Source organism: Corvus cornix, chromosome 1 (genome assembly GCF_000738735.6).
Source record: "Corvus cornix cornix isolate S_Up_H32 chromosome 1, ASM73873v5, whole genome shotgun sequence".
Taxonomy (NCBI): Eukaryota; Metazoa; Chordata; class Aves; order Passeriformes; family Corvidae; genus Corvus; species Corvus cornix.
In genome coordinates this window covers 11497562-11523916 of record NC_046332.1, presented here as the reverse complement: position 1 = coordinate 11523916, position 26355 = coordinate 11497562, and the positions used below count along the sequence as shown (strand labels likewise).

The window sequence follows — 26355 nt, the reverse complement described above, 5'->3', positions numbered from 1 at the left end:
AATATGAGTATACTAGTAAATATATGCCTTACATATATGATATGTCTTATATATTTGCTAGGCATAACCAAAGAACAAATTATGTTTTGATTTTTCAGTTAATTCTTAAGCTTCATGTAAACATACAGTATAAAGCTTCAGCTTTATGTGTCTACAGGTACACAAACTGCAACATTCCCAGCACCAAGTAATGATTTAAAAAGTTTAATACATATCTCTGAAATTATATTTGTAGTCTGTCTTAAGGAAATTTTTTTTTTGTTTGAAGTTAAACTGTTTCATCTTCTTGGCAATAGCTTTATTGTATAGCAAAAAAAAAAAAGTATTTAAGATCACTGTATTACCTTCGCTGAATTCTGGTATAATTAACTTCTTCATTTTCCTTTTTCATTTTAATTTTTCTTTCACTAAAATAAAAGAAACAAAACCAAAAAACAGTGAGAAAGATTTTGAAATATCTGTTTTATGTGAGTGTTTTCTGAACATGAAACATACACAAAATTAGTAATTATGCTTTTAATATATAAACCCGACACTGCTGACGCCCCTCCTCAGGGCCATGGGAAGACATGCTGTGAACAAGCATGCTTTGGCAAAGGGACTCTTTCTTTTACTATTTTCTAGCCTTTTTTTCAACCTACAAATACTTAATTTCTATTAGGAATTTCAGGAGAGAGGGGGCAAACTTAACAAAAGGGAGTATTTTTTATCAAGCAGTGAACATAATGAGGTAATTTGGTACGGAACTTCAGAAAAACACGGGGATAAACGAAGTGACTTAAATCAAGAAACATTTGCAAAAAATTTATGGGCAAAAAAAAAAAGTGATTAGTCTGACCAGATAGAGAAATTTTAAAAGTTATTTTAAGCTAATGCAAGCCTTGGTTTCTCAACAGGCTTAGGTATGAATGACAAACAAAACTATTCAAACAAACTATTGGGGAGGGCAGTATCGTCATAAATACAAGAAACACTTTCTGGCACAAAATGGGTATATGGAGGTGTATGTGTCATATATATAAGGTCTTCATTCAGCAATTTCCCAGAATTCATTGCAGAACAACAAAAATATAAAGTAGCAAAATTTGCATAGACTCTTAGAAACTACTCTCTTATCAGTAATGTATAAAAAGTAGAGAACATCTTAAAACAATTCTAGTTCGTAAAGTCATATTTATAAATCCTTTTATTAGACATACACATATAAAGAACATTTTGGAAAAATCCAAACAAATGTAAGAGTTTCTGATGACAGAGACACTGGACTTTCAAAGTAATTTCTAGACGAGGACATCTGTATTTTTAACATAAATTAAAAAGACTAGGAAAATATTAAAAAAAAAAAACCAAACTACATAAAACACCGATTTGGCCAAGCTTTTCAAAATCTGTCAGTCAGAATGAATTTTGTTACACACTCTTCTAATTGCCTAGGAATATGTTACAACAGACAGAGAAGTGCCTTAAGAAAAAGTCACTACTAAAGCGTCATATGCTCAAAACTTACTTTAACTGTACATGCACTTATCACAAACATCCTGAATGGGTATCTTAAATACTGTTTTCAGCTATTCCTGGACAAGTGCTGCTTTTCCAAATATCTTAAAATAGTTACTGTTACTGGCTGCAAACCAGGCGTGCTTCATGAATGTCCCAATAATGTGCCTTTTATTCCAGTGTTTATCACACTGATTTCTTTGTAATGGATTTAGATACAAACTGTAAGGAACTCATATATGAATTAACTCAGTAACAACTTTAATATACAGGCTACAAGAGCGATCCTTTTCTGCAGCTTAACACGGTTTTTTTTCACTTCTCCTCTTTAAAAACTGAAAGCATGAGTCACACTGTAAAAAAAGAATTTAATTTCCTTAGCAACCAGATCTAAATACCCACAACTTTCTTAGAGATAACCAAAGCTTAGACTGAGTAAATGTAACATTAAGGTCTTTGCATAACTCCAGTGCTTAGCTAAGACAAAATGTGCCTAACCACTTATTTCTATAGACCCTCGATTTTTTGTTTACTTTCTATTTTTAGCAGCATTAGATCAAACACACCCCCAAAAAGTTAGTTTTTAAAAGTGTGAAGAGATGACTACGTTAAAATTAATACACAAGAACTCAGTTGCAAAACAACGTTTAAAACGTCTTAAAAAAAAGAAAAAGAAGAAAAAAAGAAACAGAAGCTATACCTGATATGAAAGGTACGTGTTCACCCAGTGCCAAATACTGCTATGTGAGCAATAGTGAAAAAAACAAGCAAACAAACAAAAAAATTAATTCCATCTTTCTGTTTTCTTTTTTTTTTTACTTAAAGAAACAATCTCCCATGCTCATTTTGTTACACAGTTTTAAGAAGCTCTAACACGTCCTGATGCCTCTGTAGTGAAACATGCCAGATTTTTTTTTTTGGAAGCAGGAGAGTCACTTTTTTTTTCTGTACTCTTGTATGTAGGACAAACTCAGATTTGCTTCTTCTTCTTAGGGCTCCTGTTATTTCTCGGAAGAAGACCAGGATGCCTGTCTTCTCTCTCTCTCGCTCTTCTCGGAATTCCAGGCACAAAGCACTGCGCAAATGCTGCACCAATCCTTGCCGCAACTGCCTGCCCAGGACAAGAGGTGGGGAGAGACCAGAAAATTCACCTCGCCCCTGTGCCGGTTTTATAAATGGGGATTGCACAAATGTGCCGGAGCAAAGGGGTGAAAAGGCAGGGTGCCAGTTTGCTACACTAGGCTGCAATGATCTCATGTTCAATGCTGTCACCCCGCTTGCCCAGTTCAAACGCCTGTTCATTAAACAGGAGGAAGGAAAAAAAAAAAACAACGAAAAAAATGCCCAGAAAATTAAAAAAAATAAAACTTTTATCCTTCAGACACTCAGGAGGGCCGTTCTAAACTACACATTACCAATAAAAAAATAAAATGTGTAGTTCTAAAATGCAGTTATGAAGTATAATTATTCTGCTTATATTTTCTTTCTTTCTTTTTTCTATCTGGAGATAAGAAGCAGAATTTATCAGGCGTGAAAGGGACAGCCTCCTGGTGGTGTGCCAAAAAAGCCAGAATAAAGGCAAAGTTGTGCTTCAAAGCTCAATCGCTTGCTGAGTCTGGCTAAAGTCAAGTATTAAGATCCACCATTTTCTGAGCCATGTAAGAAAAGAGGAAAAGAGTCAGAACGGGCACCGCTTTCCAAGTCTCCGTTGGCACCATCACAAAATCTCAGCCGTAAGGTCACATGACGCTCTGCCAAATGTGGAGCGCATTCCCATAAACCATTCTGCTGATACTGCGAAGGCAGCTATTGTCTAGTTTATACCCAAAGTTCAGCCCACTCTTCATTGAATTAGCTGAAAAACGCATCACCTTTGGGGGTTGGGAGCCATGGAAACGTCTACCTGGCAGGCTGCCCACTTTTTCTGCCCATCAACCAGAGATGGAATTGTGCTGCCTAATGTAATGATGACGAGGAATGTGAAGAATCGTCCAAAGTGAATCTGATTCTTGCAAAGCCTGCTTCATTTGCACAGCAAACTCTGGCTTCTTGTCGTTAAAAAGGGGAGGGGGGAGGGTAGAAGAAAAAAAAAGCTCCTTTCTCCTAAATGTAGCAATTAAAGGTCTAGTAAACATGCCTAGTCTGCAACTTTCCTTCATAACACACTGAAATTGTTCCCAAAATAAAGCACTTGGTATAACACAAGTTTTCTGATTTAAAGCAGCACTTGCTTCTCCCCAAATTAATGTGGCATCCCCTGGACATTTTTTTCTCCCTAAGAAAAAAAAGAAAAATAAAGGAAAAACCCTACATAGCAGATCTCTCAACCCTTCTTTTTACCTGTTTTTATTACCTTCTGATTTTATCTAACACAAATTATACATGTGTGCGGCAATACCCACCAGTAACAGTGGGGCTGCAATATTGCTGCAATCTCCCTCAAAGCAGTCTCCTGAGAAAACTGCTTGGGTTTCCAGCAGCACAAACCCCTTCATCTGAGCCCTCTTATCTTCACCAGTGAGTAGGACAGCTGGTCTGCAAGTTTGCAAACCAGCACATTTGAAACCAGTCAGCACCCTCCCTTCTTCAAAACGCATTTAAACTGGATCTTGTGAAAAGAGATGCAGTCGGGCAGAATTTATAAATGATACAAGTTACTATATAGACTAAGTAATAGACATTACTCTTCTGCTACAGACCTGAAATTTCAATTTTGCCCAGCTATTGTTCTAAAGTAAAATGTCACGTAAAATGTCATTTCCAAATGAAAATACCACATAACCTACTGAGCAACAAACACATGCTCTCCCAGCACCTGAAAACCTCATACAGAAGAACTGACCTCAGAGCTCTGTGTTGTGAACAAATGAGCTCACTGTTTCTACACCATGAACTTTAACAGCTATTGCAAAAAGCAACGTTAAAAACGTGGCAATTTCTCTGATCCTCCCATTAATAAAAACAGAGCTTTGGGAGGAGTCTCTCTACCTATTAGCACGTTTCCAAATGCTCCTGTGAAGAGGAGGTTGCATGCTAGAGAGCTTATAGCTAAAATCTGGGAAGAAAAGGCAAGCAAAGTAGGAGACAACAGATTAGAAACTGCAGTGGGAGGACAGGAAAACCCATTCCCAGGGACACTGCAGGCCATAACTCTCCAGCTCAGCTACTTTCATGTTTTGTTTTACAGTTCTTTCCAGTTTCACTTTATTTACCTGGAGGAAATTGAAGGTTCATTACCGAAGGAAGGAAGTGTGAGAAAGGGGGCTTTGAAGTAGAGGAAGATGGTTATGATGGTGGCACAGCCCTCAGAGGGAGGTCCTGGGGCTGTCCTCCAGCTGGGACTGGGACAGTGCAAATGGCAGCCTGGCAGCCCAGGTCGCACCCTGCCTTGCTCCTGGCACATCCTGGCGGCTGGCACCCGGGTTTCTGGGAAGGCAGGTGTCACTGGGAGGAGGAGAACACTCGGGGCGGCCTCTACAGATGGCGGCGGCGATACTGGTGGGACCCAGAGGATGGGGAGAAGGTACAACAGTGGCAAGGGGTCAGCAGGAGGTGCTGGGTACAACATCAGGGGAAGGAAGTGGCCCTGCTACATCTGCTGAGCCAGTGTACATGGGGTCAGCCCCACTCTGGTCAACTGGTGGGAGCTGTCTGTCAGAAGAGAAACTTGCTATGGCCCCAGAAAATCAGTTCATGGCTTAGTTTGCCTCTTTTCCATCTTTGGAGGTTTTCAAGAGCCATCAGCTGGAGGAAAGCCCTCTGATGCAGTGACATGGTGTAAACTCTCTCAAATGGTCTTCCAGAGTGTGATGCCATGTGCATGGTTTTGAATCCAGACATCCTTTTCTTTTCCCTGTGAGCTAAAGATTGCTGAGTAGGTGCTGCCAGTGAGTGGAAATGCTGTTTATCACTCCAGCTACTTTTCACAAGACCCATGACTTGGACCATAGGGAGCACACTGACCTCCAAGGACCACAAACAAATTCTGCATGTTATTACCCCTCAGCCATAAGAATGATTAATGAGGGGATTCTTCCATAAAGGTCTTTGAGATTTAATAATATATCTTTAAGATTATTTAGAACTTAATTAATTTCTCCAGACTCAGAAAACTCAGAAAGCCAAATATCTTTAATTAACAATTATGCAGAAACTGAAACTTGATATTCCATTTATATCACTTCAGTAGTTTTCTTATTGATTTGAGCAAAAATCAAACCAGAGTTTTAAATTTTTTTTTCTAATAGAGAACCTGGGACTCAAGTTCAGTTCGTCCCACCTTACATTTTACCATTAACCATAAAAATGTTCAGGCCATAATACATCTCCAGCGGAACCACCCACATACCCAGGTGCATTTTGCACCACAGTGAAAAATAAGGATTTCATTAGAATTGAGTAGAAACCTTCAACTAAACAACAATGAATTAATATCCTGTTCAAATTTACTACTATTATTTAGTGGTGATATGTGAAAAGGACAAGAGAATGGTCTGACTTTCAGATCTCAGAAGAAAATTTGCAAATAATTACATATAATAGATAGTCTGAGCTGGGCAAATCTGACCAGCAGCTTTTGAGGGGTGACAGGCACAGCATCCTACAGTCTTTTTCATTTTCCATGTGTGGAAAAACACTTCAACATGTGGCTAGCCCTCAGTAATGAGTACTGACTTCACCAATATTCAAGAAGGATGTTAAAAAGCTGTTAAAATACCACTTGCATAAGTGCCTGACAACAATTAGAGATGCAGATGAGCCTCAGAGTCCTTAGCCTATGAACTAATGCAAGGGCAACACAAAGGGAACCAAAAAGTTGTTTCTGTGGGAAAATCTGAGAGAGAATGGGAAAGAAACACAACAACTGTGCCGGTGTAAAGGGAGAGGGATGAAGGGAATCTCTGCTCTTTTACATGGCTATTCTTGAACATGAAACCAAACCTAGCAAGTTTAAAACTTTAAAACTACAACTTAAAAGTTGAAACACACACAAAATGAAGAGGATATGCAAGTGCTGGATATATTGCACATTTCTGGATAACTTTAACATACTATACTGCACGGCGTAACACTTTAGAACTAAATGGTCTTGCCCCACAGATCACATTCTCAAAGGCCCTAGTATATAGAGGTGACAAAGATTATTTGTAAAATGCATGCAAATTAAAAGTTATCATCTGCTTGCTACTTTAATTTTATCCCCAAATGGCACTATGCCTTCTGTTTTTTTCTGCCTTAAGGTTAACAGCACCAAATTAAGAGACTTAAGCAAGATGCTCTGTGGTAAGAGCCAAATATGTCATTCCTCTTAAATTTAAGTGTAATTTTCCCCTTTCCGAAATTTCCATGAACCATCTTGTTTTAAACTCCTTCTGTAAACTTTTCATTGTGTTATTTGAAACTTATTTAACTTTTGGCCTTTGGCTGTGTGGCTGGGTGCCAGATCTTCACAACCTTCTTTCTGCTTTGCTATGGGATTAAGAAAGCCTTTAGTAATACATCGCAATAGAAAACTGAATAATGCTCACCCAATGCTCTTGTTCATGCAAGAAAAGCCTTGTTCATGGATTTTTTAAGACTAGCTCTTCCCTTAAGTGTGCAGATATTCATAAATAACAAAGGGTACAAATAAAATGAAACTAAACCGCTACTGAAATATGGAAGAGGGCTTCGGTGGATTGATGCCGCATTTGTCCCTACAGGGTCCCTCATGGACACGCTTGGGTGGCACTCTGCCAGCACCTACGCGCGCAAACAATCTCACCTTCACAGGTGGTCGTGAACAGCCGCTCACATACACAGTCTGTGCATGAACTGGAGACAGAGAGGTGAGAGGGATTGTCTGCGTGCAATTCTGAGGCGTTTAATGGCAACACCCCAAAGGGAACAGTGGCAAGAAAGAAAAACCAAACCGAAAGCCCACGCCCGTTTTATCCCCAAAACTCCCAAAGGTGGGCAGAGCATCCAAAACCAATAGTCTGAGGGCTAAGGTTGAATGACATAACAGGGGCCAATGGGAAAAGGGATGGGAGGGGGAGAGGGCCAGTGACCAGCAGAATCTAGACAAAGGGAGAACTTTCTAGCACCGTGTTGTAAGGAGAGACCACTTTTAAGGCAACTTGGGGGGTGTAAAGTGGGCTTAGCCACTGCAACACTGAAAATTCAGGTGAGCCTTTTCCAGTAACCTTTGCATGGTATAAAGAAAGTACCAGGAGCAAACAGGAGACACCCTTCTCTTCTTCAGAGGGAAGCACAGTTATGGTAGAATAAACAGCATGGCTGCTGGAGAGATGGTTTGGAGATGAGTTCATAGCAAGGCCCGAGCAAAAGCCAGGCTCTATCGCTACTCACCATCTCTTAAAATAACTTAGCCTTTTACAGGTGATAATTCAGGCACAAAGAAATATGGCCCTTTCTCCACAAGCACCCACACAGTGACTCAGACAGATAAAAATGCCATGGTGTTCTATCAAACCAAACCTGATGCTAGGAAGATCTTTGCCACAGATAATTCCTTCAACATACTTGTTTCAGCTGCAGTTTATTTCACTACTGTCACTCCAGAAACATCATGTCAGTTCACAGCAAGAGGTAAAACATTCAATCCTCTCACATACACCCAATCTTAGATGTAGAAAAACACTTCTTATATTCTCTTTACCTTGTTTGTCTCTTCTGGGTCTAAGTGCAAATATGACTGAGCATTGTCATCACCATTCAGTGGGTGAAATAATCTGAAACATCTTTTTGTTCCCTAAATTTAAAAGCTTTTAGCACATCACTCCTCAAAATTCCTAGGTAGTGTGACAGTTAAATGTTTTTACCAGTTCTAGAGCCAAAGGAACCAAAAAGTAACTTGTTTTCCAAAGCAGCGTTGCTGTACTGATCACAGAATACCTGACATTGCTCAGTGTTAAGTACACCTCACTGAGTCATAAGTACTATCTTGAATTAGATAATTTCTAAATGCCACCCACAGGGTTTGCAGCAACTTGACCACTACCTTTGAAAATTGAAATCTGAAGATACCTTGGTATAGTTCCTGGTCATTAGAGTAGGAGAACAGTGCACATAGCAAATCAGCTAGCAAAGAAGGCAAACAAAAACTCCTGACAGCCTTCTACTTGTGATAAACAAAGCAATGTCTGCTTCTTTTCCTAATGTTCCTTCTTTTCCTTTCAAAACAAGGACACATATAGCCAGAATGGAAACCAGAAACTTTTGCTGATTCCTGATTTAGCAGCATGCCTAAACCTGTCCCAGTGTAAGTCCCATCCCAATGATACCCTTCAAAAACTGCAGCAATGCTTTGTTGAGTTCCCACCCATGTGCAGAGAATGCCATCACAACAACAATCCTCTCCCAAGCTTCAGAAGGAAAAATCGTCAGGGGCCTGGGGTTGCAGAGATGAAACTCAGCAGAAAGCCCAGATGATTTCTTGCTCCCTACTGCCTGGCAACTTAGGTAGCAAGTGTCCCCCAGGGCCACTTAGGACTAGGACTCATTCTTGACCTGAATACAGACCAGTAATAGAAAGGATGTCAGAGAGGCATTCTTTGTACCATTGATTTATCAGTGATAAAGAGTTGGGTTTCTTTTTACTTCATACTTTTCCTATATGAACATGTATGAATCCTGGCTGCTTACACCTAAAAATCTTATTGTTAATGTTATTTAAGAGGAGCATTTTGCTTCGCTGCGTTGAACCAAAAGTGGAACACAAACTGTGTGTCACCTATCCCCTGACTGCTATAGATGACACAGTCTTACACCTCAATATGGCAGAGTACATTGGCAGAAAGAGAAAATACAAATTTTTGAAACATAACTAGTTCCGGACAGAAATTGCATGCGTCTTTATGTCCTTATATTCCTACAGTTCTGGACAGTACCTTCCAAAACATCAGAATGTTTTGCTGGTAGATATATATGTACATGTGTCCAGGAATATCCTACACATTTTCTTATTTTAATTACAAAATAATATGGGACCTGTGCATGCACTTTGCTGGGTTACATTCCCAGCAGGTTGAGTTCTATTAGCCTTAAAAACCCTGATCAGGTCATAAATCTTAGTTTAAAGAAAGAACTTGTGCATTATAGTTCTCTGCAAGGTGTGTTTTTGATTCAGCAGACCAAAGGATCAAGTAGTTTTGAAGTAAGAACGATTATAACAGTTTTCAATATAGCACTTTTCAATTTCCCTTCTGTGAATTCTTGATTCTGCAAAGTAATCTCGCCCCAAACAGCACAAACCCTCAAATCTAGATTTTAAAGCACTTTCATATTTAAGAAATTAACACTTCATACATTGAAATATTTTAAATATTCATTCTAGATTTTGACTTCTTCAGTGTTTTTAGTACAAATGGCTACGTTTTCAGGTTATTTTAGTTTGAATTTACTTAATTTTGTGAGGAAAACATACACTTCAAAATAATCAACATCCCCAGATAACCTGAAGAACACAGAGATAGAGGCAGAGGAGATCAAAGGCACAGAGCCTTCTTGTAAGATTGAGCAGGCTATGAGTGATCAAAGGCAGGGAAGAGAGGACTCTGGATCTTAACTCCTACTTCCACTATACATGTATAATTTACAGGTTATTGACTTGTAGAGAGGGGAACTATTTTTACACTAAATATAGTTTACAGGCCTGAAAAGTTATTTGAAATACAAAAATTAACTTTGGTTGTTGAAAATATATAGGCAGTATCTTTTAAAATCCCCTTTTCCAATAGGAAATGCTGTTAATACAAGCAGCTTTCTTTTCAATGTACTGTCACTTTTTGACAAAATCAAACAAATAAAAAGGCATGCTATGGCTGGTGCATGTCATCACAGAGAAGATATTGTGTTGTTTGGAAGTGATAATTCACAGGAATAATGGAAAAATCACTTTCTGAGTAACGATATACTAATTATATTAACTTAATCTTGAAAAAATTTAGCACAACATAAAATCAAAGAATCACAGAATGGTTTGGGTCGGAAGGGACCTTAAAGCTCTTCTTGTTCCAAATCCCTGTTATGGGCACCTTCCACTAGATCAGGTTCCTCAGAGCTTCATCCAACCTCGCCTTGAACACTTTCAGGGATGGGGCACCCACAGCTTCTCTGGGCAACCTGTGCCAGGGCCTCATCACCCTCACTGTAAACAATGTCTTCCTAATCCCTAATCTAAACCTACTCTCTGTCAGTGTGAAGCCATTCCCCCCTGTCCTGTCACTCCAGGCCCTTGTAAATTGTCTCTCTCCATCTTTCTTGAAGGTTCCCTTCAGGTGCTAGAAGGCCACAACTGGGTCACCCCGGAGCCTTCTTTTTTCCAGGCTGAACAATCCCAATTCTCTCAGCTTTTTCTCATACGAGAGTCCTTTATCTCGTTATCAAGTTACAGTTCCACAGTATCTATATGAAATTTACACTGTGCAGTCATATCAGGGCATTTCTTTAGCTTTTGTCTCACAAATTTTGGTAATATTCCTGTGTACAACCAAACTTCCTTCCACAAGAGTTTTCACATCTTCCCATACAGGATACTCAAATCAGCACTGAGATCAGCTTTCATGCAATCAGTTGAGTATCTTAGCTACCAGATCCTTGGTTACTTGATTATCCATCTCTATCAGAATTAAGTTCTGTACTGGACAAAACATTTCTAATTAAATTTTTCCTAAAAAAAAGGAAGTATTGCCCTCAGGTTTTGATTTGGTCAATCAGTTAAAAACATTTACTCAGAAAATCCTGAATAACTACATAAAAATAAATACCAAACATTACATGTGCATTAATAAAGAATTCAGCAATGAACAGATTCAGTCGTGATATGTGAATTCACGTAACTTGTGACTCCACAGCTCATTGAATTTCATGATATTACATATTTCTGCTGCCCCAGACATATTCACACACTGTGAATTTCATGTTAATATCCAAATTTTCTTTTTGGTGGAGGAGCCTCATCACAGCCAACATTACCATAGTGTTGTTGAAAACGGATCTGACTTTGAGAGATGGTTCTAGTTCACACTCGACAGCAAGTTGCAGATTTGGACAAAGGGTGACATGTAAATAAGCACAGAATGATTATTGAAGAACCTGAAATATGCTGAACCATTAACCAAAACCAGACAGCAGAGTCATTGTTTTGAAATTTTCAGTACTGGATGAATGACCAGCATAAAGTAGATTTCAGAGGACCAACAAGGGTCATGCACCTAAATGATGTTTTTTTCTTTCCTAGTAATAAGTAGAAGACCTTTATTTCTTATTTCAAATTGTGACAAGAGTCCTCAGCTGTCTTTCAACTTCTGCCTGGAATTCTGAACTGCTGGTTTACACAGACTACATGAACTTAAGAACATTAAAATGTTTTTACTTTAAACTTGCACATTACCTGGGTCTTTGGGATCAAAGTCAAGAATTTGCATTTTTTTATTACAATAAAGACATGTAAAGCAAAATTTGGACAAGAGGAATCCAGTATGAATATAACACTTTTTGATCAGTACCAGGCATATCCTGGCTTAAAAACTGGGAGGCAGGGCTCATTCCAGTGGCTCAGAGATAAGGATCTACAGAAATGTCTACAGTTTGGGTGGAGGGAACTGTCTGGGTTTGCTTTTCAGAAAGACTTGGTTGCTTGAAGAGAGTCAGTTTATAGCAGTCACAGGACAATCATAAGATATACGTTCAAAGGGTTGGCAGCTGCAGGGTACCTAGAGGGATACTTCTGGACTTACTGACATGCCATCTTTTTTATATTTTTCTGACTGTAGCAGGAAATTAAAGTTTAGTAATCATTAAATCTATAAATGCATTGCTTTCAATTTGTTAACAGATGGTTCATTCACCACAACTGCAGTGGACTATATTTGATTATGCTTCTGCTTCGTGAAAAGGTATTTTTCTAAAACACTATGGTAACCAATGCTCACAGAGCATGAAACCAAGCAACAAGATTTCTGGAATGCATTTCTGGATAGCTTTTATCTAGTGGGAAAGAAGCAGAATGCAATATGTAGGCAAGAGTCCCCTCAAAAGCAACTTAGTCCCCTGGTTTAGTTCTGTAAGCAGAACCTAGTTCTGTCCTCAGAGATAAAACAGCCATGAGATTGTGAATTCACAGAATCACAGAATGATTTGGGTTGGAAGGGACCTTAAAGCTCATCTCATTCCAACCCCCTGCCATGGGCAGAGACACCTTCCACTAGACCAGGTTGCTCAGAATTCCATCCGACCTGGCCTTGAACACTTCCAGGGATGGGGCAGCCACAGCTTCTCTGGAAAACATGTTCCAGTGCCTCACCACCCTCACAGTAAAGAACTTTTTTCCTAATTCAAGAGAAATAAACTTTCACAAGGAACACAAACATCCTGTATCAATTTGAATGATAAACACCTGATTGAATGTAATGCTGTGCACAGAGCATGCAGAAACCTTGTCTTCACCCAGTATTTCCCATGATAAACCTTTTATTTCCATGTTCTGGGAGAGGAGTGGGGCTGTATAATGTCTCTAGGCCTTAATCATGCAAACTCTTGCACTTTATTAATCTGTAGAATTAGCCCTCTCATTGAAATTAGAACCATCCATATGAACGTGAGCGAGTCCGCAGAGCTTTATTGAGTACGGGAGCCTTGAAAACAAAGCCACCTACAACAGATATTAGGCTTAATTACATGAACAAAGAATCAGTGTAGTGAATTCCCTTTAAAATACTTTATTGAGGTCTTTTGTGATGATCAAAACAGCAACATAGAACATTAAGATGAATCAAAATATCCATCAACATGTCATAGTCCACCTCAGATCATTATCTTATGCTGGTATCTACTGACAACTTGTACAAGTTTCAAATAACTAGCCAAGTGGCTTTTCCTACATATATGGAGGATCTCCTAATAAATTGCCTCCTTATCCACATGCCAAAAATTTGTTTTTGACATGAGCAGTGTCTACTTGAATCTCCTCCTCCATTTCTGTCTTCAAAAGTATCAGCAATCTTTCTTGTTCAGGACATAACTGTATATCTGGATGCCTAATGAAGAGCCTGAGATACACCAACAATCTAAATAAATAAGGCTAGAGTACTGCTTTGCTCTCAAAGGATTTGGCAACATACTAGCTGTACCTAATAATGAGAAAGAAAACCAATATAGTATTTGCATGCATTTTTGGCCATAATGTAAATCCTAATCTCAAAGTGTTTGTAAATCAAGCTTATCACAAGAAATAGCATTTCCTCCAAAAAAAAGACTTCCTACCACAGCATTATTTTGTTTTAACCTCTTTTTGTGATTTTCATTCTGCAAACCTCTTTTTTTTTTTCCTGTGGGAGACAAATTATGCATTGCAACCTTGTACATAACAAACTATTTCCCTTCTTTATTTTGGCAACTCCTCCCAAAAAGTCAGTACCTTTTGAGTGAATGTGATGTGACCAAGCCCCCATTTACTTTGAGTATTAGGGAGTTACTTGCCAAGAGTGACTTCTGTTCTGCAGTTGTCTGGCCCATCCTGAGTGACTCTGTAGATACTGCAGTGTGTGTGTACACTCAGACACATGTGTAGTCAAAGAACCCTTGTGAAAATATTGCTTGGCAGTGAAATGCATGCATTACTGTCTTGAGTCCAGTGCATGACAGAATAAATACTTCACCTCTCTCACACCCCATCTTTCTCTCATGAGGCGCTCTTTGGAACGAGGTTCTGGAGCAAAGGACACAAGGGAGACTAGTACGGATTTGTGGGTGCTATAAAAAATTAAAGCTCTTTACAGATAACTAATCAATTTTTGTCTGCTTTTGGCATTGTCCCCACAGTACTGTAAGAAACTGCAACTAAGAAAATTCACTTCTGGAGAGAGAGGGTAATTGGTAGGCTGCTGCAGTTGAGAAAACAGATTCTACAACTGACATCATGTTGTGCAATGTAAATCATAAAGTCTGCAAAAATATTTCTGCAGAAACAATTCCAGCTTCAGGTAAGGTCAAACTGCGAGTTCCTAGAGGTACTGTTCACATATGATGCTTAACAACTGATGCATCTGCCTGTTGATAACATGCCTTTTCCACCTATAGTCTGGGTTAAACTACTCTTATCTGACCCCTTAAATATCCCAAGTCACTCAAATCAGCAAATAATGCATATTACAACGAGGAAAATATGTAGCTTTGCCTTTTCAGGATTTGTGAAAACACGTTTGTTCATAAACTGCTTTAGGTAAAAATCCAGCACAATTTTAAATGATACCTGAGACTAAATCCAAGCCATGTATTATTTTCTGAATTTAACCTAGAGCAGGGTGAACACTGGTATTTCAGATGCTGTGCTCTTTCTAGTTAAAGAAAATTTGCAAAATGAAACATCCATTTGATATTTGACATAACTCTGAACTCTGTAATGGCCATGAGAAAGACAGTTGCAACATTTACAAAATAACCTGTGACACAAAATAAAAACAATGCAAGGACATCCTGTTCTCAACATGCTTCAGACTCCTTTTGCAAATAACAGGTTTGTAAGCAATTAGACATGGATTAAAATAAACTGATCAATTAATTTTGAAGTCTGATACAGATGAAGAATTATCCATTTAATTAGCTGGGAATTCCTTTAACACATACTGTACATGCGTATTTTAAATATATAAATTTAGAAATTCTTCAGAAATTTTCTTCATTGAAACAATTACTGTAAACCTAAAATTTTCTTGGACCTTCCTGCAGAAACTGACACAAAAATACATCAGGATTGCAGAGGTTTTTTTAAATATCATAAAACTCAGTTTATATTTGATAGAAAGAGTCCTTTCAATTGTTTAATATATTTCTAATCCATAGTTTTCTAGCTTGTATTTATTTACAGAAGCCTCTCAGCCTTACTGCTTATATATTTTCATCTTCTTTCTTTTTCTGGGCACAGAATACAGTCTTATTTTTGTTGGGTTTTTTGGGGGGGATTGGTTTTTATTGTTGGTTTGGTTTGGTTTTGGTTTTGGGGGGTTTTTGTTTGTTTTAGTTTTGTCCTTTTTTTATTTTTTTATTTTATTTTTTATTTTTATTTTTTTAGCTTAATTGCATTTGCTTAGTCTCCCTATAAATCTTTCTTTGAGTATATTCTGATTGCAGTTTGTCTGGGTACCTCTCCAGCATCACTCAGTGAGAGCACAAGGTCACAGGTTTCCCAGGTACAACAATCCTTGCTGGGCACAGGAGCATTCACCAAAGGTTAGGGTCTCCAAAACTCTGTCTGCCCTGGGAATAATCCCACAGAAGAGCTACAAGGATACTATATTCTGGAAACTTTTTTTCCTTTCCAATATTGAGTTGATTAAAATCCAAGAGTTGAAAATTCTGGCATTTTCTGTCGGTTGTAATACCTTCGAACAACCTATCAGACATTTCTGAACTACTCTTGAAACAGATACCAACCTTCATGGGCCAAACATCAACTTCTTGATAGCCTAAACTTCCAAAAGTCTTTGCTGTGTTAGCCAGCAAATGTCAATGTGTTTTCTTTCACCCAGTCAGGCATCATTTTCATTCCTGCTCTTTCCTTCTCTCATTTAGTATTTCCACATGTAGAATTTTTTCATATTTAAGCAAGTTTTCGCATCTTTCCTACTCCTCCTTCCCCCAAGTCTACAGGTCTCGTCCTGCAATGGCAGAGTGCTAAACAGCAAATGCTAATCCCATAGTGTAATGCACCACCAGAAAGTAATCAGATATTATGATGACAAGAACTGTATCATATCCTATGTGGAATAAACTAAATCATTGTTCCTTCTGATCTTCTCTCCCAGTGTGGATTTTTGTGCTTTGAGGGAACTTATTTCCTAGAAGTACACCTATGATGTACTATTTAAATAACAGCATCATTAACAGGAATTCTTTTCCTCTGTATAATCAAGTCTATTATATTGATAGCAACTTCTAGGAATATTTAATTGCCATTCAAACACTTAACCACACAAATACCTACTCTTTATTCTAAAATGAGGTGTAATTTGTCTGCTTGTTACTGCTAAAAAGTTGGGTGCAGGGAAAAAAAATACTGTTCCATAATCCATGTGACCTGTATTTCATAATTTCTCATTGGTAAAATGTTTTATTTGGATTAGACAGGTCCATTTGCTCTCCTTACTTCAGTTTGCCTTTTCTTGTTGGAATATAATCTAATCTAAATATTTTCTTCCTCCTTTTGCTCTTCTCACTTCAGAGTGTCAAATGTACTTAATGATCTAGATTTCTATCAGATTTTAACTTCTCCTGATATCAGTTCCTAAAGATTCCTACTTTCTAATTGGAATACAAAACAAGAAATCTCAGTATATGTAAAGTAAAAAACTGTTGCATTTTTTTGAATTAAGGGAATAGATTATAAAGTTTAAACATAAGTAATAATCTTATATCTATATCCTACATGTATATACCTATTACATTTTTACATATTTTCAATAACCTTAAATAAGTATTTCATAGATGTAATTTTATTTGGTTTTATTCAGAACTGTGCTTTTTCTAGAGTACCTATTTTTTTTTTTCCTAGAGGAATGAGCAGGTCTGTGAGCAGTACATTTTTAACAAATTTGGATAGAGAAACATTAGAAAATGCAATACTCCACATAAAATATTTTGCTCATTTCAGAATTAAATTCAATCACTTTAAGTGTGTAAGAGGATATTTTTCCTGCTTAAACTGAAGATACATAACCATGATGTTGCTGGTGATATTTTCGTAGTATTGCCATTACAACTACATGCTTATAGCCAAGTGTGTTGGTTAATTTATTAAGTCTCCAAGCAAGACTTCTTCACTGCCAGTAGATTTCCTAATTCGAATCAAAGTGGTGTTTTTAAACTACAATTGCTTTTATATAATTTGTCGAAAAGAACACACATGAATTGAAGCCTAGAATGTCCATGTAAACAGAACATGAGCAATATTCTGCAGTACTTCACGATAAAAATAGGTTCACAAATGGGGAGAAGAAATGCTAGCACTACAGGGCACAGGTACACTGCTATTAATGGGAAGCCTTGATCAGAAAAATGAAATACTGACTTTCAGATGCTACCAAGATTCTACAAAAGCTGTGATTGTTTGCAGACTTTGGCAATTCATTTGCTTGCTTAGCTGTAGTGTGGAATTCTGGCATTTAAATCCATGTGTTAAGAACAGTTCAAAAACTATGATGTTTGTGAGAGACTGGTGGGAGAAGGGGGGGAGTAGGAAGGTATGGCCTAACCCTGAGCACCTAGAATTGCTGCTTCTTTTCCAAAGTGAGTGACAGTATCATATGCATAAAGGTAAGTCTGAAGTGGGAGTACAAGAAGGACTCAGAATTAAACCCTTTTTTCCTCCCATATGCTGCTTAGGGGCAAAACATAGTAGTGCTGTATGCAAGAAACAGCAAAAGCAGTTCAGAACCTGCCCCATAGGAAGAAATTGATATTAAAAATATGTCTTTTTGGTAATGCTTGAAATGTATAATCTATTTTTAAAGTGCTGAGCACAATATAAATGCAGACTGTGCTAGATTCTACTAACCAAAAAGCCTAGTCACAGCGTTATGACAGCTTTATGACATTTAACCATCATAGCATGTGAAAACATGGAAGAGATGGCAGGTGGGAGGAAGTACTTGATATTCAAGAGAAAATATTAATGGATGTGTCTAAAATGTAACTACTTTTTAACATGTCATGCTTAGGAATATTTGCATAATATTATCCTTTAAATTGCAGTGTGTACATATTAATTTCACAGTGTCACTCCCAATAAGTCTGGCATCTGTACATTCAATGGGCCCAGTCTAGCACACTTGCATCTCTTTATCGCAGACATTTGGAGTCTCAATTTAGCAAGTGGCTCAAAAGCAAGACAACCCAGACAGGGATGAAGTTTGTGGGGGAAAAACTGAAAGCCTCCAAACACATCATGTTCTAGGAAACCTATGTGTTGCCATGTGAAGGGTTGTCCCAAGACACCTTCTGCCCCTTCCTCAAATATATTATTTCTTAAATTACTCTTCTTCCTCTGGATGATGCCTAAGTACTCAAAGTCCAAAGTCTGTTTCAACCTGCAGAAGAGGTGAGAAAGAAAGGAGTACAGAATAGTTTAGAAATAGGACGGGGAAGTTTAAAAAAAACCCAAACAAAAAACCTCAGTGATGAAGAACAATAAAGCAAAGCATAATGCTCCATATATGCCCTTAGTGCTTGGTGTTATATAGTTCCTAGCACATTTTTAACTCTTTCATTCTGCACTCTACACTTTTCCCTAGGAATTACATCATTAGATGCACGTGAAATGTGGCTGTAATTTTTTTTCTCCAGTTTTAAAAATATTATGCTTTTTATTCACGGAATAGGTCAGGTTGGAAGGGACCACAAAGGGTCATCTGGTCCAAGCTCCCTGCTCAAGCAGGGTTATCCCAGTGCACGTGGCACAGGATTGTGCCGAGACAGTTCAATGCTCAACAGAAATAGACAAAAAAAACCCAGAGTTGTGTGTGTCTGATCTCATTATACATATGAACAAAGTCTTCTCTTCTAGGTGATGGCATTTTGGACTTCAGTTTGATACCCATTTGCAGTGGGAAGCAGGAGTTGTACCACAGATCCTGTAAGCTCAGGCTGACAGATCCATGATGTTTTTCTTTTGCTATATGCCACACCATTAAAGGCACCCTGCACATAAAAACACCTGCAATATTTAAGGTTTCTACTCTGTTTACTCTTAAAAGCATGAAGGGAACATTACAGTCACTGAGACTCAAGGAGACTAAGATACACATACGAGTATGAATTTGAGCGCCATAATTTTCTAGCAAGTCCCTTCCACCTTAGGTCTTCAGAGTGACACATGGAGAGCAGATTTAGACCTGTAAATCTGCCATTCACTTGCTTTCATATGTTTCCCCTTGTAACACAAGCAACTTCCTTAGAACAAAATTTCTTCACAGTGTAGTTTCTGTTTAAGAAGAATTAGATGCTCCTGCTAGAAAACATTTTGTTTTGTTTTAAAACTTTTGTAAGCTAATAGGATACAAAGTCTTTAGGACATATTAACATCTTAAAAGACAGTTGGCAGAAAAGCTCTATAATCTCCCTTCTTTAATTTATTATAGCTGTTGGTCTTTCCAACAGGGCAGTTGTAGAAAGGTTGGAAAATATTTTAACTCATTTTTATCAAGCCATCCCTCCCCATCCTTTCTAGAATTTTCTTCTTTACTGTTTGCTTAATTGTATTCAAGTAGATCAGAAAAAAAAGTTGTCAATACTGTGTAAAAACTATCCCCAGAGAGGGTATAAAAACTGAAACAGTTGAGAAATCATGAGAAAATTGTAGAACAGCTGTTCATTTTTGCTATATATTATGAAAAGTAATCAAAAAACTTCAGACATAAAAGATGCAATAACAAAAATAGCATCTTGAAAATACCAGTTCAAACTACAAAATAATACCGCAAGTATATTTAGATGAAATTTCCCTTAAATGTTCCAGGAAAAACTACTTAAAACTAAGCCTTTGGACATATGACAGTTTTTAAGATGCTGTAAAAATGAAGCAAGTTAGTATCTCATCCAGTTATTCATTTTGAGAAAATGCCAAAGCCACAATAGTTGTATCTCTACTGTTCCAAGATGAGGCTTGTAGCTCTCAGCTCCTGTAACTTCTGACATTCTACTGCCTGAAGATATTTGAGGAAAAAAAAAATCACATAACACTATCCTATTTTTACATGTCTGACTAATTTATAAAAGTAAATTGGAAGCTCTACAGAACTAAATCAATGAGATATTTCTGCTGAAATCTTAACACTTCAAGTAACCAATAATTTATGTTTCATTTGCCACTTCCTTATGAAAATAAGAAAATATAGAATGAAGAAAAAAGTCATAACAAGCAATTGCCTTAAATACTTGCTTTACAATTGTTTAAAAGGTATGAAATTATTTTTCAGACTTCTTTCTCCTTGGAGCCATGATTGCAAGAATACTGCATAGATGATGACATTTAAAAAAAACCAAAACAACTTGGTGCTTAATTTTGTGTCTTGGATATTCTTTCTTTTATAAACTCTGTTCGAAGTCTGAAGTTAGAATGAGTCTTTAAAATCATCCTCTCTAACTACTAAGGCAAAGTTAAACTACAAAGTTAAAGAGAGCATGAAAGGAGGAGTTCTTTCACACTCACACCCAACCTCTGAAGCATTAATGAAATTATCAAACTTTGCAAGATTGATGGCAGGACAAAAAGAATTCCCAAGTTTGCTGAGAGCCTGACCCTGCAAGTGGCCTCCTGTACTCATACAAAGATCTGTCAAAATCTGCATTTTCTGAAAACAAGGGCTTCTTCTGTCTGGATGTAACTCCAAGAGAAGAGCCCATATATGTGTACGCTGACAACTTTGTATGAGAGCTTTGCATAAGGAATATAAAAAAATATTTTAATTGGTTAGTTAGCTTAAAGCCTTATGGTTAGGCTTTCCCAGGTCTATAGACCTAGCACAAAATGCTAGGACACCTTCTATTCCATACCCGTCAGAACCTATTGTTCCAAGGCTTGTATTTAATTTCAAATGATCTCAAAATAATCTCATTTTCCTTTAAAAAAGGAAAGTGGCAGAGCTACTTGAAGGGAGACAGAGGTTTGGATCCTGACTTCTCAAGTGTACACAGTGGGCCAGGACAGCAGCCCTGATCTGGGAATGAAGGCTGGATTTCCCTTCCCTAAGCATCTCTCTCCCAAGGACGGAAGCACACACTACTTTTATTCTTCAGGGGTGGCTCCTCTTCCTGCCTAGGTGAGATCTGCACAGGACAGGTGGGGTCCACCTGAACTAAAGTTGTGTTTAACTGTGTGGGTGCAGGACCTGACATGTGAGCAAAGTGAGGGGGAATTTCTGGTGATAACCTCCTGCTGGGAAAAGGCAGATATATGTGTTAACACCCTGAAGAAAGTCACTCAGGAGCAGAAAAAATGTGGAGAGATTTGCCGTACAAGTCATCCTCAGGATTTAGCATAGCTGACCAGCAGATATTACTACATAAGAAGGGAAAATGCAAGTGAATATAGGACTAGTTAAATAAAAATACTGCAAACAAAAATATATGTGCAAACGTAATGTGAGTTCTGGGGTCTTCCATTACCGATATAAACTGAAGAGAAGTACCCTCTTAGCAAATCAAAATGCCACAACAGCAAAACCCACAGGAAACCTTTTTATAATCACTTGTACTAAAGTCCATATTCTTGCACACCCAAGCTGAAAAAGAAACAGCCCTTCTAACAAATTTAAGCCTCTCTCAAAAATGCACATATTCATATGTTCTTGTCACCAATTAAAACAAAGGGTCCAGAAGAGCAATTATTTACTGCTGGGAATTATTAAAAATTTCTCTGAATTAAGTTATTTTCAATAATTGAAATTCTTAGCACATGAATGAAATTGCATTTTTTTAATAAAAACACTGCCTTTTAAAGGACTTTTTTCACTCAGCCAGAGATTTGTGGAATTCTGAGTACAAATGCATGCAAAGCCCTAGACTTAGTAAAGAAACTACTCCTGTTTGTTAATTTTTAGGGGCAAACTGAAATTATTTCTTCTGTACTGATCCTGTATGAAACTCATCCCTGTGCACAGAAACACACAGTTTTATGCCATACATGACTTCAAAACAACAACAATATAGAAACCACCACATGAGATGAAACCTGAGGCTTGTAAGTCCAGTACAGAGTTTCTGAGAGAGCCAGGACCAGGTATTTCCAAGAAGGTTTATGTGAAGCACAATTAATAGAGAACCACTGGTTTATTTAATTCCAGCTTGCATACCTTTTGGTTTATAGCTTGTGAATAGATCTCCTTACGTATTTGAGACCTGAGTGAAGAGAAATTTGGTGAATCCTGTGGTTTTGTTCAAGTGTAACACTGGCAACCAGATTCCGCTTGTGAAAACTCTGAATCCAATTTTCACCCCCGATGGCTGTTCCTTATAATTTTTTCTGTATCTGCCAGTAACTTGATGTGCTACAACAGTCCTAACTTGCTAAAACTTCTGAACATTTCAAAGAGGCACTGTCAGAGTACAAATAGCTTCTGAAAAAATTGCCGTGACATTTACCAGAGCTCTCATGGAAGACACTTCTATGATACTTTTTTGCCTCAAAATAGCTATTTAGAGCTTTTATTCTTCCATACAGAACCCAAATTTACTCCTAGTAATGGAAATATAAGATGCCACTAGTTGCTCAAAAGATTTAAAATTAAAATATTAAAAATAAGCCTTTTCCTGGTTCATTTTCTATGTCCATATAGATAATTCCTGGTTCACAATTTGTGTACTGCACAGAAATTGTATAATAACAATGCAGCCATACTTTTAGCAGGCTTTCAAAGCCTCTGAGAATGCCAGTGGCCTGGTAAACTTTAAAATACAGCTTTTTGCCAGACAGTTAATTCTTGTAAGAATTGTTGCCTATCAAATATCTATGGAAAATTCTGCTCTTGCACAGTATTGCAAGAGCAACCCAATATCTCAGTCACCAGGCAGTCGTGCAGGCTCACAGCATCCTACCCCACAAATATCAACAGAATAGGGGCCTCATCAAAAACATGAATAATCTTTAAAATACTTTGATTCCCATTTTAAGTTGGTAAAGAGATATGAAAGGTGCCAAATCAGCTTCCATTTCAATACTAGTATTAAAGACCAGCATTACCCTCCACGTTGAGCTGCTGATCATCACCTGTATTCAGCCAAGCCCGTTACTTCATCACAGACTTGTTCATTAGCTGGGATACAATTAATTCATGGAAATGTACGGAATACGTCCAAAGACATATTATGTCCATGGAGCAGAAGTATCTATTTTAGCTCATTTTTTCTACTTCATAAAACCTACAATCCCCACCATTAAGGTCAAAGATGGCCATAAATGAAGCTGGTAAAGAGAGAAAACAGTTCTTAGAATCATAGGATGGTTTGGGTTGGAAGGGATCTCAAAGTTCATCTTGTTCCAACACTCCTGCCATAGGCAGGGACATCTTCCACTAGACCAGGTGGCTCAAAGCCCCATTCAACCTGGCCTTGAACACTTCCAGGGACCCTCCACTGCTTCTCAGGGCAACCTGTGCCAGGGCCTCACCATCCTCACAGTAAAAATCTTCTTCCTAATATCTAATCCAAACCTACTCTCTGTCAGTTTGAAGCCATTCCCCCTTTGCCCTGTCACTCCAGGCCCTTGTAAATAGTCTCTCTCCATCTTGCAGGCTTCCTTCAGGTACTGGAAGGCCCCAATTAGGTCACCCCAAAGCCTTCTCTTTTCCAGACTGAACAATCCCAGTTCTCTCAGCCTTTCCTCATGGCAGAGCTGCTCCAGCCCTCTGATCACCTTGGTGGCCTCCTCTGGGCTGGCTCCAGCAGGTCCCTGTCCTTCCTGTGCTGGGACCCCAGAGCTGGATGCAGCACTGCAGGTGGGGTCTCAGCAGAGCGGGGCAGAGGGGCAGAATCCCCTCCCTGCCCTGCTGCCCACGGGGCTTTGGATGCAGCCCAGCACACGGGGGTTTCTGGGCTCCCAGAGCACACGGCCAGGGCATGTCCAGCCTCTCACCCACCAGCACCCCCAAGTCCTTCTCCCAGGGCTGCTCTGGATCTGTTCATTCCCAGCCTGGATTGGTACCAGGGGTTGCCCTGACGCAGGTGCAGCACCTTGGACTTGGTCTGTTAAACCCCATGGAATTCTCATGGGCCACTGCTTGAGCTTGTCCAGTTTGTATGAAACTTTTTTTGAGGATCTAATCTCTGCCTTTGGACTTGTTTTCTTGAAAAAAATGTCACTGACTGCCAGACATATTTTATCCAGAAACATAGACCAGGCAGTCTTTGAGAGTGGCTGACAAAGAAAAAAGAGTATGGAAGGTGCTGGCATGAGGTGGGAGAAAATAATTTATTCACAAAAAATAAAGTTCTCATGATGAATTTTATTTCAGTCTTTTAATTAAAATAATTTTAAAAAATTGTCCTGTCAAAGACATATTTGGTGAAATCTTACTAAATTACATTGATTTTTGTTTCAGAAAAATGATTAATGATATTTAAAGAAACAGAGACTTAAAAAAATTAAATTAGTTATTTGAACCAGAATGATTTGTTTTCTTGGATATCTCATATTGATGAATAAACCAATTATTATTCCAAATAAATCCAAGCATTACAATTTCATTACAATTTATATCTGTATTGCAAACACCATGACGAGTTCTGCAGGAGACACCTTGATATGAGAATAAAAAGATCAGACAATATCAACAGCCATCTTTTTGCTACAGCTATTAAAATTATATTATTAATAGATTCATTTACTGTTGATCATTTTATCTTTCAGTGTTTTGAACAAAATACCATAAAGAAAATTTGAAGTCTGCAGAATAATGGGTCTTGGAGAAATGACTGATTTGGATAAGCCAAAGATCCAGAAAAAGAGTGCACAGTTGTTGGGGAAAAAAAATTAAAATTGTTTTATTCTTTGATCACTTGTCCAAACTTTTAATATTAAGTGCTTTTGAGAAGTTCTCAAGACTAGCATTTGAAATCACTAGGTATTTTTAAACCAAGATTTTCTCCTTCCTTGCAAGGGTGATTGCAGACTAATTTGCAAACAAAACCCAGGAATATCAGACTAGGCAAACCCAAAAGGCAGCACTAGCTGAAGCAGACATCCATTTTTCTAAAGGAAATAAAGGGTACTGGGACCAATGGGTCTGAAACAAATTTTCAGAAGATCCAAATGGAAGAAATTTCTCCTTGGTGAACTGAGACTGAGAAAGCTTTCTAAGTGTTGGCAGCACCACAGAAAAACCCAATGTCAAGAAGGTAGAATGATGAGAGGATGATCAAAGAACAGTTTATCTAAATTAAAGGTGAGATGAACAGTACTGATAAAAAGTTAGAGCTATGGAACACTTTAATGTGAAATAAGAGAAAGACTTGCAAAGGAACACCATGATCTTATTTACTATTTTGGCTGTATTTGGTTATTCTAGACAGGGCTAGGAAAAGCCTATAAAAAAGCACAAAAACTTTTCAGCTAAGGCAAACCACATCTATATACTGTGAACGTAATATTCCGTTCAAAATAGCAACTTTAATTCATTTTCTCCACATCACTCTATTAAAAAATATCAAAAATTATCAAATTTGTGTAGGCAATATTAAAGCTGCACTGCATGTAAATTAGATTGCCCAACTCCCTCATTAAAACCCATACTGGTAAAAGAGATGGACAAAAAGTGTTTTCTGCAAACTACCTACAACAACACATCCAAACTGAAATTCCATAGGTAAAACACAGAATCCTGCCTACAAACCTGGGCACAGTAGGAGTACAGTTTGGTGCTTTACCTTAATTGTTTTGGTGCCAATCAAGCCATATCATTAGCTGCAATTTCATTAATTTCTGAATTGCATTTTGTTAATAAATTTCTAAAGCCATCTCTACTTTCCAACAGTCACTGAAGCATTGCTTTGCCATTCCCATGGCATTAAAATATCATCCTTTAAGTTCTCAGCAAACAGTTTTATTTGCAGTGCTGAAAGTGGTAGGTAGAGGGAAATTGATAGCAAAAAAAAAGTTCCACTTGTAAGACTTTGAAGAAAACAAAAAAAACCCACCAATGTAAAATGTGACAAAACAAGTACAAAAGAAAAGAATGGAGAGAAAGAATAAAAATACAAACATCTGGAAAATGTGGAAAATTGTCTAAATGAAAAGGGTAGAACTCTTCAAATTCCAACTTTTTTTTTAATTACAAACTAACAAAGACATTTTGAAAATATTTATAA

The 26355-nt window shown here is 37.9% G+C and overlaps 1 protein-coding gene across 3 annotated transcripts in view; it reads right to left on the bottom strand.

Moving 5' to 3' along the window:
* LOC104689428 overlaps positions 1-26355 on the bottom strand; it is a 143169-nt gene that overhangs the window by 37915 nt on the left and 78899 nt on the right. The window contains exons 5-6 of one of the 3 annotated variants that reach the window (XM_010399540.3): positions 2198-2237; positions 345-407 (exon numbers count right to left, since the gene is read on the bottom strand). In XM_010399540.3, coding sequence (XP_010397842.1) covers positions 388-407; positions 2198-2237 — 60 coding nt within the window. In that variant the 3' untranslated portion in view covers positions 345-387. Of the gene's footprint in view, positions 1-341; positions 408-2197; positions 2238-16929; positions 18585-26355 lie in introns of those variants that run through there. The other 2 variants (XM_019285960.2, XM_019285958.3) reach the window with 2 other exon arrangements.